This window comes from Malus sylvestris, chromosome 16, assembly GCF_916048215.2.
Source record: "Malus sylvestris chromosome 16, drMalSylv7.2, whole genome shotgun sequence".
Classification (NCBI taxonomy): domain Eukaryota; kingdom Viridiplantae; phylum Streptophyta; class Magnoliopsida; order Rosales; family Rosaceae; genus Malus; species Malus sylvestris.
In genome coordinates this window covers 12,200,799-12,216,308 of record NC_062275.1, presented here as the reverse complement: position 1 = coordinate 12,216,308, position 15,510 = coordinate 12,200,799, and the positions used below count along the sequence as shown (strand labels likewise).

The following is a 15,510-nucleotide window of genomic DNA, read 5'->3' as shown; positions in this document are numbered from 1 at the left end:
TGTCTTTTATGCTCGTGCAGACCAGGAGCGTTGATGTTGCCTTTTATGCTCGTGCAGACCAGGAGCTTTGTGCCATGCAGTTTAGACTCGTGTGGGCGAGGAGCCTTGTGTCTTGCAGTTTAGGCTCTTGCAGACAAGGAGCTTTGTGTCTTGCAGTTTAGGCTCTTACAGACAAGGAGCTTTGTGCCATGCAGTTTAGACTCGTGCGGGCGAGGAGAATTTGTGAATTTTGTCAAGCAATCCGGGAGAGGCGTTCCTCACAATTTTCATAGCAAGGAGCTTTGACCGCGTGTTTGAAGAAGTTTTCGGGCAAGAAATCGCGCATCGTGATGGGGATGGACGATCTATGTGTCGAAATTTCATCATCTTCAACACGTTCACGTTGCTTTGAAGGTTGACAAGAGTTGCTTTGCCCCCTTTCCGATTGGCGGACTTGTGGATGAGACGTATGCTTCTTGTGCAATTTCTTAGGAGTGACTTGAGTCCATCCTTCTACTTTGCTTGTCTTGGAGGATGCCCCCAGCGGTTGAAGTGAAAACCTTGAGTCGGAAGAGCAAGAAGTGAAGGTGGTATAGTTTGACTTCGCCACTTCGTCAAGATCTAGCTCGATGATTCCTTTCTGAGCCAGCTTCATGATGAGATCTTTCAGCACGAAACATTTTTTCTGTCGGATGACTGATGAAGCGGTGGAATTTACAGTACCTTGGGTTGTCGGTACGATTCATCTCTTCCGGCCGTCTGCACTCAGGCAAACTGATCACCTTCTTGTCCAACAGGTCATCCAGCATGGCAACTACATCAGAGTCGGGGAATGGATAAATCTTCTCCTCAAGCTCCTTCAGAGTGCGTCTACGCATCTCTTGATCACGAAAAGCTTCGGTTTGAATCGCCTTGCCTCGTGTGGAGATTTTGACGGGAGTTGTGTTGACCGTCATCGCTTCCTTGGTGGGTTTCCATGTGGCCTTTTCCACCTTTGTCCCAAGAACTTTGTCGTTCTTGTAGTCGGCGATCGGTTCTTTCTTCCCATGATGGGCGATGCTCAACTCCATGTCATGGGCGCGAGTAGCCAATTCCTCGAAGGTCCGTGGTTTAATGCCTTGAAGGATGTATTGCAAACCCCATTGCATGCCTTGGATGCACATCTCGATTGAAGAAATCTCGGAGAGTCTGTCCTTACAGTCGAGGCTTAGATTACGCCATCGGTTGATGTAGTCCATGACTGGTTCTTCCTTCCATTGCTTCGTGCTCGTCAGCTCTAGCATGCTCACAGTGCGGCGGGTACTATAGAAGCGGTTGAGGAATTCCCGCTCTAACTGCTCCCAGCTGTTGATGGACTCAGGCTCTAGGTCTGTGTACCACTCAAAGGCGTTTCCTTTCAGCGAGCGCACAAACTGCTTGGCGAGGTAATCCCCTTCGGTTCCTGCGTTGTTGCAAGTTTCAACGAAGTGGGCAACGTGCTGTTTCGGGTTTCCCTTTCCATCAAATTGCATTAACTTTGGTGGTTGATAACCCTTCGGCATCCTTAAGGCGTCGATCTTCTTTGAATACGGCTTTGAGTACAACCCGGAGGTATTTGAGCTCCCTTCGTACTGTGCCTTGATGGTGTTGGTGATCATCTCTTGCAGCTGCTGGATAGAAATAGATCCCATGAGTGCTGCTGCTTGGTCTGGCTTCGGCTTTGCATCGTTTTTCTCCACCTGAGGCTCATCTTCTTCGTCATCTCTTCTCTTTAGTGGATCATTCTCTGGGTCAGGTTTATCGCCGTCCTGCGCCTCCAGTCGGTTGACTAGTGCTGCAATTTGCAAGTCTTTTTCTTCCACAGTTCGGGTTAGCCTTGCGATCGCTTCATTCATTTGAGCCAGTTGTTCTTCAACGGAGGTAACGCCGATAGTCATGACTTGTGCGACCAATAGACGTGACTTTCCTTTAGACATCCAGGATGCTGATGAAGAACGTCGTTGGGTGCTTTGGGATGTCAACTTGTGTGCCTCAGCAGCATGCTTCGGTGCCCCCAGCAAGGTCAGGTTGATGACAGACTCACACCTTTGATGCTCCCCTCGCTCTTTTAGCGGCACCAATTTTGAAGCAGCATGTTGAGGAGCGGTTGTGGCGCCAATGGATTGTCCGTTTGCGGCAGAAGTGCTTAGGATCCTTCCATCAGTGGTTGCAAGAACGGCTTGTCCCTTGCTTGATGCCATTGACTTTGAGGTGTGCTTGGATTCCCTGAACGGAGAAAGAGATGAGAGGTAGAGATTGTCCCACTGGGCGTGCCAATTTGTGAACACGGAAAATTCCTGAAACGAAAGAGACAAGAACAACGCGCACAAACAAATATTATGTATTTTGATGATTTTGGGTTACAATCTCTCTCTATTTTGATCCTCTGATTCGATCTCCGTAAGGTGTTGATTTGTGGATGTTTCGTTTGATCCAAGGGCCGTCGAGGCTTGATCTTGGATGAACGAGGATGAACGGATCTTCAAGGGCTTTTGGGCTTGATCTTGAAGAATGGTGATTGACGGATCTTCAAGGGCTTTTGGGCTTGAACTTGAAGAACAGTGATGAACGGATTTCCGAGGGCTTTTGGGCTTGAACTCGAAGAACAGTGACGAACGGATCTTCGAGAGCTTTTGGGCTTGAACGGATCTTCGAGGGCTTCTGGGCTTGATCTCGAAGAACAGTGATGAACGATGAACGCTTTCTTCAAGGGCCGACGGGGCTTGGGCTTGATGAACAGCGGATGAGCAGATTTTGTTGATGTTGTCGATCCAAAGGGGCCGTTGGGGCTTGATCTTGGATGAACGGATGATGAACGATGGTGCTTTCTTCAAGGGCCGTCGGGGCTTGATCTTGAATTGGTGGATGGTTGATCCAAGGGCCGTCGGGGCTTGATCTTGGAAGAACGATGAACGAAGAACGAAGAACACTTTCTTCAAGGGCCGTCGGGGCTTGATCTTGAATTGGTGGATGATTGTTGATCCAAAGGGCCGTTGGGGCTTGATCTTGGAAGAACGATGAACGAAGAACGAAGAAGGCTTTCTTGATTCTTCGGGAACCTGGATGCTTGAGAGCTTCGGAGTTTCAGAGCTTCAGAGCTTCAAGGTGTAATATGAATTGGTCCCCCCTATGAATGAAATGGGCTTGTATTTATAGAATTTTCCAAAGCCTAATTTTGAATATAATATCCCAGATGAAATAAGTCATTTCTGCCAGGTGTTGACACGTGTCCTATTTGATGACTTTTCCAACTGATTTCAATTTTCGTTGAGTCACACGTTACGTGTAAAATTTATGTAATACATGAGCGTTGACACTTTGATTTATCGGTCAACATTTATTTACCAAAATTTCGATGTCTACAGAAGTAAGATCGTTTTCCACCGGAATTGAATGAATAATTTGTATTTAAAACCAACTCTTAATTAATTATTTAAAACAAAGTTTGGAAAATGTTGATTTTGAAATTTAAAATATTAAAAACGAATTTAAAATAAAAATAATTAAATAAATTGACTATAAAACAATTTAAAGAAAATCAATTTAAAGAGACAATAGGGTTCTGCTATCACTTTAACAATCATACGTAGTTCTTCCAATCACTTATGAATTACCCATGCGTATTTTGAAGGTTAGATTTTCTTAATATATGTCCTACTTGGAATCTCCAACATATAACGTATATCTAACATGTAACGCGTTCGGACGTTCGGATCAAATATGAACATAAAACACTTATTAAGTTTTATGAAAACCATTTGAAAAACCATAGAACCCTTAAAACGTGATATTCATCCTAAGTGAAATTACAATTACTAACCACAAGAAGCTAGCGTCAATTTCAGGGAACCTTTTGACCAAAATTACATCAAATTACTTTTCTAAAGATCATATTGGTCACTGGCGGAGCCACTTTAAGGGCTACCTTGGGCTATAGCCCATGTAGCTTTTAGTGAAAAATAAAATTTGACATGTAATTTTTATTGATTTTCGAATGTAGCTTACCATATATTTAGTCACTAATCCAAATTCTCTTGGTTTGATTATATAAAATGATATAATACAGTTTACAAACTATCTCTTTTTCTTACATTCTTTTTTCTCATCAATTTTTGTATATGTACAAGTTTGGAATTATTTGAATTTAAACACGTATTAATTTGTTTAATAACAAAAATTCATGGCTCACCTTGTCAAAATTTTCTTTAGCTAGCTGATACTGTGAAAATACAATATCATGTTTTTTTGTTTATAAAGATATAAATCTTTAAGCTAGCCCACCCGGTGAAAAATTCTTAACTCCTCGTATTGGTGATCAAGCATAAGATCCACTCAGTGAAAAATTCCTAGCTCCACGTATTGGTGATCAAGCATTATGACAATTAGATAGTTTAAAACAGTGATCAATAATTCAAAGCATGCATGCAATCAATCACAAGCAATTAAATAAAAATTACATATTCATGTTAAGGCTCACGGCTTCGCCCTAACAAAACAGATTAGTTACACATATTCATAATTAAAAATATTATTATGGAAAAAAAAGGATTAAAAACACCTTAAAGTAAAAGTCTGAAAATCTTCAAGAACCTTAGACAATTTCCTATCTCCAAAGTCGCCTAAAAGAAGTCGTCAAAAGAGTAAGGCCAGCCAAAGCCTTATATCCCTCTCATCAGCTATCGCATAATCCCTAATAAAGTCCTTTTATCAAACTAGGAAAGCAAATAAAAATAAAATATTATAGAGAATAAAATTCTAATTAAGCTAGGAGAATCTGCAAGGAAACTGTTCAGTCATGTTTTACCCTCAAATCTCTTTCAAATCCGGCCCATGATAGCTTTTTTTATAAGATCGAAACATTCTGAACACATCTCCAGAAGGGGCCAACTCCAAAATAGGTCATCTTGGGCTCCAAAGCTCGTAATCAAGCCCAAAATGTCACTTTAGCGTTGCGCACTGCTCTTTTATTCTATTGTCAGAAAATAATCGATTGGTGGAAAAATATGATATTTTGACACGATCAAGCTAAGTGACTCACGAACGTCCTCCAACTAAAATTACTCCAAAATTCATCCATTTGGTCACGTTTTCCCCCAGAAGAAGTCGGAACTCATATATTGAAAATACATTTAAAAGTATCAAAATTCTTCCAAAATAATAACCAAAATAAATTAAGATTAGGGTAAAATATGTAATGTAAAATCTACTCATCAGTTCTAACCCACCCCATCATGCAATGACTCTATACATTTCCACCATTGTGGTGATCTTAATAAATTTGTCAATGAAAAAGAAAACAAAAGCCTTAATCCTAGTTTTAGGCTTACACCAATTTGAACGATTTCTTATTTACATTAAAAAACAGGCTTAGACATTTGATCACATTAAGAAAACTTATTCTTTACCCAAATATATATAGAAGATTTTATGTAGATCAGATCAGATTGCTCCAAATCAACACGCATAATATATTTTCCAAGTTGCTTCTTCTACGTCCCATTAGATTTTATTTATAAAATGAATAGTTTGACGTATTTAAAAAATACAGGGGGTTAGCTGTCAAATATGATACTCAATACTTAGATGACTGAAGAGGTAATTAAGGAAGGTTGAGTTGTCAATGCTCAATATACATACAGATGACTTTATGTTTCGTTTCTATCGTTTCTCTGATCGTTTCTTTCTTATATTTTTCTCTGCCTCATGACTCATGAGTCTAGACTGTCTAGACCAACTTGTTGAAGTTGTTAGGATTTCTAGCCGTTACTACTAGGGTTCTCAATTTTTAGGGTTGTCAGTCACGTAGGAGTTCAATAATCCTTATACTTGAGGGACAAGCTTGCATTTTCTGTTTTTGACGTAGTCTTTACCACGATTATAGTACCTGTAAAATTGTGGGCAGTTGCTCTTTCTTCTAGTTCAAGTGTAAGGCTATTTAATAACCATAGTAGTTGTTTTTCATTTAATAAGAATTCTCCCTTGTTTACGTGAGCTTTCAAACCTTGCCTTACAGAAGTTCTTTGCAAATTTCTTGGTTCTAACATTTGGTATCAAAGCCCTGCTACGGGGCTTGATTAAAAAGCTTGCAACCCAGGTGCTAGAGTGAAGAAACAAGACATGGTATTTGAGAACAGTTTCATGCAACCAGCCATTCCAAGGTTTGATGGACACTACGACTACTAGAGCATGCTAATGGAGAATTTTCTTCGTTCCAAAAAGTATTGGAACTTGGTGGAGATGGGGATCGCTGCTGCACTAGGGGGATCAGATTCCAGTGAAGTACAGAAGAAGACTCTAGATGAACTGAAGCTGAAGGATTTGAAGGGCAAGAACTATTTGTTCCAAGCCATTGATCGGTCAATATTGGAGACCATTCTGAAGAAGGATATATGGGATTCCTTGAAACAAAAATATCAAGGGATTGCACATGTAAAGCGTGCTCAATTGCAGACTCTTCGCAAAGAGTTCGAGGTGCTGCACATGAAGAATGGAGAAACAATCAATGACTACTTTGGGAGTACACTTTCCATAGCCAACAATATGAGAACTCACGGGGAGAAGATGGATGATGTGGTGATCATTGAGAAAATTTTGAGGTCCACGACTTTGAAATATGATTATGTTGTATGTTCAATTAAGGAATTTAATGATCTGGACACCCTGTCCATAGATGAACTTTATAGTAGTCTTTTGGTGCATGAGCAAAGGATAAATCGACATGTGTTGGATGAACAAGCACTCTAAATCACCCATGGAGTCTAGTAAAGATGACGAGATCGAGGAACTTATCGAGGCAGAGGAAAAGGACGGGGTAGGCTAGGGTTTGATAAGTCAACCCTAGAATGCTATAACTGCCATGAACTAGGGCACTTTCAGTGGGAGTGTCCTAAGAAACCTAAGCAAGAGAAAACAAACTATGTGGAGACAAAGGAAGAGATGTTGTTGATAACACTTGTGGAGTTCAAGGAGGCAACAATGGAGCACATATAGTTTTTTAATTCTGGCTACAACAATCATATATGTGGCAAGCAGGACATATTTTGTGAGCTTGATAGCATTTTCAGATAATCAGTGAAACCGGGAAATGATTCGAGTTTGACGTGCAAGGCAAGGGAAATGTGCGAATGGAGGTGAATGTCATTGTGCATGTGATCACAGGTGTTTTCTACGTGCCAAATTTGAAAAATAATTTGTTAAGCATTAGTCAGTTGCAAGATAAAGGGCTTACAATACTCATTCAACATGGAAAATGCAAGATCTTTCACTCTGAGAGAGGTTTAATCATGGAGACCAAGATGAGTGATAATAGAATGTTTGTAATGATGGCTTGTTGTCCACCAAAGGAACAAAATTGTTTCTCCTCGTTGACCACAGATCAAGCAAGACTTTGGCACTGTCGCTATGGGCATCTCAGCTGGAATGGGCTTAAAGTGCTTCAACAAAAGCAAATGGTGGAAAGATTGCCTCACTTCACAGCCTCTCAAAGGGTGTGTGAAGATTGATTGGTAGGAAGACATCACCGAGATCTATTTCCCAAAGAAAACTTATGGAGAGCCTTCAAGATTCTTCAGTTGATGCATGCTGATAAATGCAGACCAATTAACCTTACCTCGAACAACAACAAAAGGTATCTCATCACCTTTATTGATGATTTCAGCATAAAAACATGGGTCTATTTCTTAGTGGAAAAGTCAAAAGCATTTGGCACATTCAAATCCTTCAAAGCATGGGTTGAAAAAGAATTTGGGGCATTCATAAGAAGTTTGAGAACAGATCGAGAATGAGAGTTCACCTCGCATGAGTTTACAAATTTCTGTCATGAGAATGGGATTCATAAGCAGCTTACACTCCCAACAGAACAGTGTCGTAGAAATGACGAATCGCACAATAATGAATATGGTGCGAAACATGTTATCAGCAAAGTAAATTCCCAAAACTTTCTGGCATGCAGTAGTGAATTGGACGATACATGTGTTGAATCGATGCCCTACTCTTGCTATGAAGAACAAGACACCTGAGGAGGCTTGGAATGGACACAAACTATCGTTGGATCATTTCAGGATTTTTGGTTGCATTGCTCATGTTTATGTACCTGACAACAAAAGGGTGAAGCTCGATGCCAAGAGTTATAAGTGCATATTGTTTAGGGTAAGTGAGGAATCTAAGACTTATTGACTATTTGATCCTGTTTTACATAAAATAGTTATAAACCGAGATGTTGTGTTTGAAGATGATCAACAATGGAGTTGGGATGATAGTCACAAGGAGGCTATATTGGCAGATCTTGAGTGGGATATTGATGAAGAAGTTAGCATATTAAGGAAGGAAATTGACCTCAAGTCTGAAATTGATGAAGTTGTGGGAGAGACTGAATATGAGTCTGATCAAAGTGGCTCATTGGTTGAAGGAGACATTCAAAATGATGAGATCTCACCTCGTATAGGACGAACTCAAAGACCACCAACTTGGATGAGAGATTATGAAACAGGTCAAGGTCTATCTGATGATGAGAATGCTAGCATGGCTGACTTGGTGTTATTTACTAATCAAGATCCCACGACCTTTGAAGAAGATGTGAAGTTTGGAAAATGGAGACAAGTTATGGATCAAGAGATACAAGCCATATAGAAGAACAATACATGGGAATTGATGGAGTTGCCACCAGGAGGGAAAACAATTGGATTAAAGTGGGTGTTTAAGAAAAAACTCAATGAGAATGTGGAAATAAACAAGTACAAAACTCGACTAGTTGCTAAGGGATACTGTCAAGAATATGGGATCGATTATGCAGAGGTATTCGCACCAGTGGCTCACCTAGACACCATTCGAATTGTCATTTCCCTTGCTGCTTAAAAGAATTAGGTGATCTATCATCTTGATGTCAAATCTGCATTTATGCATAGGGAGATTAATAAAGATGTGTTTATCGATCAGCCACCTGGATATGAACAAAATGGGTATGAGTCTAAGGTATATCGACTTAAAAAGGCTTTATATGGACTTAAACAAGCTCCCCGAGCCTGATATAGTCGTATAGAGTCCTACTTCATTAAGGAGGGATTCAACAAGTGTCCTTATGAGCATACCTTGTTCATTAAGACAGCAGAATGAGGTAAAATTTTAATAGTGTGTCTTTATGTTGATGATTTCATTTTTACTGGCAATGATGAAACAATGTTCGAACAATTTAAGAAGTCTATGATGGTAGATTCGACATGACTGACCTTGGAAAAATGAGATATTTCCTTGGTATTGAAGTGATACAAAGTTTTGATGGGATCTTTATCAGTCAGCGAAAGTATGCTCAAGAGGTCTTAGAGAGATTTAACGTGGATCAGTGTAACTCAGTTCTTAATCCTATGGTCCCTAGTTTTAAACTCACAAGGAGTCGAAGCTAATAGCACTGTTTACAAACAAATGGTGGGAAACCTTATGTATATAATAGCCACACGTCCCGATTTAGTTTGATCAGTAGATAGATGGAGCGTCCAACTGAGTCTCACTTGCAGACAACAAAAAAGGCTCTAAGGTACGTTAAAAGGACTATTGACTTAGGGATTTTCTACAAGAAGGGAGGAATTGATGAGCTTATTGGATATACGGATAGTGACTATGCTGGTGTTCAAGATGATAGAAAGAGCACCTCAGGTTACGTGTTTATAATGAGTTTAGGTGCTGTTTCTTGGTCCTCAAAGAAACAACCAGTTGTTACTTTATCCACCATTGAAGTGGAATTCATGGCAGCAGCATCGAGTATATGCCAAGTTGTATGGTTAAGAAGGATCTTGAAGAGTCTTAATCAGGAGCAGTGTAGTCCAACCTTGGTATATTGTGATAATGTTTCGACGATCAAACTCTCAAAGAATCCTGTGATGCATGGTCGTAGCAAGCATATTGATGCAAGGTTTCATTTTCTTTGAGATTTGGTCAAAAGTGGGTTTTGGAGCTGGTGCAGTGTTCAACTCAAGAACAAATTGCAGATGTCTTAACAAAACCATTGAAGGTTGATGCTTTTCTGAAGATGCGAGGTTTACTAGGTGTTTGCAAGTTTCAGTAGACTGAATATCTGTGGTATTCAGTTTAAGGGAGGATGTTGAAGTTGTTAAGATTTCTAGCCGTTACTACTAGGGTTCCTAGTTTTTAGGGTTGTTAGTCATGTAGGAGTCCAATAATCCCTATACTTGAGGGACAAGCTTGCATTTTCTATTTTTGACATAGTCTTTACCACAATTATAGGACCTGTAAAATCGTGGGCAGTTGCTCTTTCTTCTAGTTCAAGAGTAAAGCTATTTAATAACCACAGTAGTTGTTTTTCATTTAATAAGAATTCTCCCTTTTTAAGTGAGCTTTTGAACCTTGCTTTACAGAAGTTCTTTGCAAATTTCTTGGTTCTAACACAGTTCCTCCATATTGACATGCGCAATCACAAGTGGTCATGTAACAAATAATTAGTTTGGATAATTTAACACATAATAAGTTGTTGTTATTCGAATAATTCAAAGCTTTCAATTAGATCCACAAGTTTTGGAATGAATTCCGATCGTCTGAAAATCACCCTTTAAGAGCAAGTCCACCGTTGGACCTTGCTCAGGGGGATAGGCGAGAGGAAAGAGCCCGAGGGCCGGTGGGTTCGGCTCCAGCGTTGGTCAGCTCGAGTGAGGGTGGGAGCTCGAGGGCCAGGCCCGTGAGGGATTGCTAGCCCTTCAGCCCGAGGGGTATGACATCAGGCTGACGCCATGCCTGGCGTCGGTCCAGTCGAACCCGTTTCAGTTGAACCAATTTCTTAGGTTCGCAGCAGCTTGCCCAGTCTCACATGCCAATACCCAATCTCTTTAAATCTCTTTACTTTTTGATCTGGGTTTCCAATATTTCACCCTCAAATCATATCTTCTGCCATTAAAAATATCCATTTTTTTTCACTTTGAATCCACTGACTGAAAAAATCTCATCTCCGTTCTGGTGTTCTTTAAGCCTCCTATGAGTACTTCACTAGGTTCTGAGAGTTGGGTTTTGTCACAATAAGTCAGTTTCTTCTCTCTCTCTCTCTCTCTCTCTCTCTCTCTCTCTCTCTCTCTCTCTCTCTCTCTCTCTCTCTCTCTCTCTCATGCATTTTGTGATTGGGATTTGGAATATGCGTTAAATTGTGTATTTTGTTGCTTTATGTTTAAAAATTTTGTGGGATTTGGATGTTGAAGCTGATTTAAAGAAATGGTTTTATATGATGGTACAAATGAAACAAGAAATGATTTTGATGATAAGTTGAGTTCTACCCAGTTCATTGTGTATGTAATTCATGCTCCCTTATGGATCTTGCTTGGATTTTTCTGTGTGCTTTTGGGTGTGAATTTCCAGTTAATAAAGTTTGTTACTTTGATTTTACATGTTTTGAAAGTTCGAGTCTTTGTCGAAATCTATGCCTAATAATAGTCATTTTGGGTAAATGACACGTGGCGTAACGAGAACGATTTAAAATATCTTATCTGAAATTACAAATAAATTTATTTAGTATTATTTTGTAAAAAAAAAAATTAATAATATTTTATTACCTATTGCTAGGGCTATTCAAGTGCATAGATGAAGATGCAAAAAGCAATTACTGTTCATTATAACAGTTACTGTTCACATGGTGGATTGAATAGTGAATTGCTTAGAAGGAGGGAGGGCTTCAAGGTAGAGTTGCTCTAACCCTACTATCACGTAAGAAACTTTTGTTACAATAAATAGTGGAGTAAAGGGTTATAAGCAAGTCATGTCAACATCACGACGGTATTATTACCTTAACTTAAAACTTAGTATTATTTAACCCTTCAATAGTCATGTACATTGTAAGTAAGTTGTACGTGAAGTTTTTTGTCGTATACGTCTTAAGCCTTACTCTTTCAATCCTGAATTTGTGGGTCCTCTGGCGCAACCTTCAAATGACAATAAACCCAATGTACTCCAAAGAAAAAGTCTAGCAACCAACGACTTTTCAATATGCTTTTTAATTTGGATGTATTCCTTAAAACCAGAAGACCTTGTCGGGAAGCAAACTACCATCTTTAATTCTGTATCACCATTTTGTTTGGATAATTAAGCTGCATCAATTTTAATTTTTCGTCATTATTTCTTTTCGTATGCAGTACATATGTGTTGATGGTAGTACGTATACACTACCATCGTAGACTTGCCTTTTGTATAATCTGGTTCATCATACTTTTATTATGCCAACCCTAAAAATCCTTGGTTGACGGAGACTGAGTCACCGGCTCAAGTCACACGATCTACCGGCCAAGAAAGTCGTTCCAATTATATATAAAAAAATTTTAGTGCAACGATAATGTACATTAAGGGAAGAGGGAATTCGGCTAATCTACATAATGAACAATCTAATTTGGTATTGAATTTGTTATCTGCGAGATTCGAACCTAAAACATTTTACTTACAAGTGAATAAGGACTATGATTCTCTCTCCTTATCTTTCCATCCCCTCCTCTCACTCCCACATTCTCTATTTTGTCTTTCTTCTTTTTATAAAAAAAATTAATATAAAATGTTGACGTGACCTAACCGTGACCGTTCAAATAAGAGAAGAGTGAATGAGAGGAAAATAAAGAGAGGAGAGAATCCTACTTCTTAAAGAAGAATACCACTAACTATAATACTGAATGACAAGTGGTTCAAAATTTTAAATAATGGTTTTTCTCTTTCTGCAATATCTTTCTCAGATTTGTTGGAATTTGTATTTGGTCACATTTGTGGATGGATCATGGATGCACATGCACTAGGTCATGGGTCACCAAACTAGTGGACCGTCTCCTTATCTGTTTGAATTTTCTATTTGTGGTTGTATTATCTATTTGAAGTATTGTATTTCTAAACTAGCCGGTTCATGTTTGTCTAGTTCTAAGACATATTTATTCATACATTCATTTTTAGTTAGCACATATTATTTTTAATTTTTAATTATTGAATCGAATGAATTGAAGAATATCAATGATCAAAATATCAATGATCAAAATTAATAAAAATGTGTAAATAAAAAAAAAGGTGTAATATAAATTACTCAGTAGATCTTTAACTACTTACAAGTTATCACGAAAGTTTATGATAATTACTGAGCAGCAGTCTTTATTACTTAGCATTTTCGTTGGAAACAGTTACTTTTCTTTTGGGATAGACAGCAGCAGTAGGCTTTAATTATCTCGTTTGGAAATGTGTTTTTATAATAATTGAAAACACTTTTGAGAAAATATTTTTTGGTTTTAAAAACACTTGACGTGATTTCTTTAAGAATCACATAATTGATGCTTTTTAAATGAAGCAATTGAAGTGTTTTTCTAAAATTAACTTACATTTTTAATAAAGATTGGTTTAAATTTTTTTTTTTTTCGCTTTTAGTTATTTAAAAGCATGAGTCCTAATTTAGGTTGTCGTATTTTCCAACCAAAAGTAAGTATTACCTCAAATTTGTCAAGAACTACATACTAATAATACTACATTCATAGTACCTTATCGATGCCCAACTCTTGAACGGATGTTATGGTTTGTTTTTGGTATAGTTGTCCAAATGAGACTGAAGCAAAATATCAACTTTTCCAAGTCAATTGCTGTTAACATAGGGAGCGATTTGAAAATTCTTCTTAGCTCTTGGGGCAGGGGGAAGCCATTCTTAATTTGATGACTTGGAATATTTGTGGGTTCTGGTTATGCTGCAGAGTTGTGACAAAATCTGGTTTTGTTAGATAATGTTTTGAAGACTTAAGGGATTAGGAAAAGGAGAGAATTTGTCCCATCACAACTTGTTACGATATGAAAAGGATGGACATATGGTTATTTAAAAATGTGTAAATATATTATTGTTTATAATCAATCGGTGAAACTCAAAAATTTCCCGTGTCAATAGATTTGCCTCTAAAAGATGTATAATTAACATTTTTAGGTTTGAGAGATTATATTTACACACCCCAAATTACTTCTCCCACACCCTTTTAATTTTTTAATATTTTTCTATCAAGTGTTAGTGGTGTGTAGAAAATATTAAAAAATTAAAAAGGTGTGAGAAGTAATTTGAGGTGTGTGAATATAATCTCTCTTAGGTTTTCAAGAAGTTAGTCAAAATAATAATAATAAAAGAAAAAAAAATGATCAATGGTTGCAAGTGAGACATTAACTGATTTCATTATATTTATAGATAATACACTTACAGTCTGCAACTTTTTTTTCAAACAAATACATCAAGGGCAACCAGAAGATGATCACAACCATAAACTTATTTTTCAAAGCCAAAGTGCCCAAAACCATGGCTACTTTGGGCTGACTAGAAAAAGCATACAAAGAAAAGCCACACAACCTTCGACTGAAGGGTGACACCCAAAATACCATAGAAACATATTAATTTAGTTGTATGCGTCGGGGTGGCCCTTAAGGTAGCTCTCAATAAGCTTGAACAAACCATGAGCCTTCTCTTTGCCAGCCTTGACGTGCTCTTCCTTGATCTCAACATCACCCTTGGTGTGGTAGTGGCTGATACTCTTGATGATGGAACCACTTCCAGATGCCACCAGCTTGGTCTCGTAAGAGACCTTCTCAATGGTGTCTGTCAAAGCATCTCCTTCAATCAAAGTGTAGGCGTATGAGTAGTTTGCCTCGTCAACCGAGTCGATCTTGTGCTTCACGTAGCCGTATTGGCTGCCTGTGAGACAAATAAATTATTTATTGTTAGACTGTGAATATAAACCGCACATAATCATATATATAGAAATCCACTAGCGCTGTAATAGTTTGACAACATCAACATGTATATGTGTTGATAAAATTTGTTAAGCGAAACCATCTAGATAATTATCAATGCTAATTATCTGACCTTCACCAAAAGTGATCTTCTTGATGGTTCCAGGGCCACCGTCTCCTTCAAGGATCTCAGCATGCTTGATTGCCTGGGGTGCAATCTTGGGGATGAGGTTATCAGCATCGAGGACAAAGGCCTTGAACAATCTTGGTGGTGGAATCTCAGAGGTGTACTCGTTCTCAAATGTGTAGACACCCATGATGAGAAAAAAGAGGGTTGAGAATGAGCAAAAGAAAGCAACTACCAAGGATGATGGTTTGAGTGAAGGTTGAGAGTTTTGTGTTGGAGATGGGTGCTGAGAGGTGGTATTTATAGGAGTAGAGTTTGGGGCATTTTGTCATTTTGATCATTCGATCTCTACAAATTTACAAGGATCTTAAAATGTTTAATAATTTGTGTCACTTGTGTATTGGATATATCTAAGTGACGGTATACACACTCATTTTTACCTCCCACACATCATTGTTCATTGTAGTCATTGATCTTCTTCAATTAATCTGACCCGACAAACAAAATTATGAGGAATGTGTGAGAATTAAAATTGAGTGCGTAGATAATACTATCTTTAATTAAAATCCATGTTTTGGTCAAATAAAGCTCATTTGAATAGATTAATAAAAAGGTCCAACTGGATTTTGACGGCCGGTGATTTTGTAGCCAAGGAAATAAAGGCTTTCTAGATG

General features: G+C 38.4%; 1 protein-coding gene across 1 annotated transcript; it reads right to left on the bottom strand.

Moving 5' to 3' along the window:
• Positions 1 to 14,138: 14,138 nt before the first annotated feature.
• Positions 14,139 to 15,130, bottom strand: LOC126608097 (major allergen Mal d 1). Its single transcript, XM_050275868.1, has 2 exons — positions 14,843 to 15,130; positions 14,139 to 14,671 (listed from the first exon to the last, which is right to left on the bottom strand). Exons 1-2 carry the CDS (start codon positions 15,024 to 15,026, stop codon positions 14,376 to 14,378), a joined length of 480 nt encoding a protein of 159 aa, XP_050131825.1. The 5' UTR covers positions 15,027 to 15,130; the 3' UTR covers positions 14,139 to 14,375.
• Between the last annotated feature and the right edge of the window lie 380 nt (positions 15,131 to 15,510).

What these genes read in the sequence shown, in the direction of transcription:
- LOC126608097 (XM_050275868.1), bottom strand. Translation starts at nt 15,026, where the DNA reads ATGGGTGTCTACACATTTGAGAACGAGTACACCTCTGAGATTCCACCA. An exon ending in GAAGATCACTTTTGGTGAAG is followed by an intron (nt 14,672 to 14,842) that starts GTCAGATAATTA and finishes TTTGTCTCACAG; the next exon opens with GCAGCCAATACGGCTACGTG.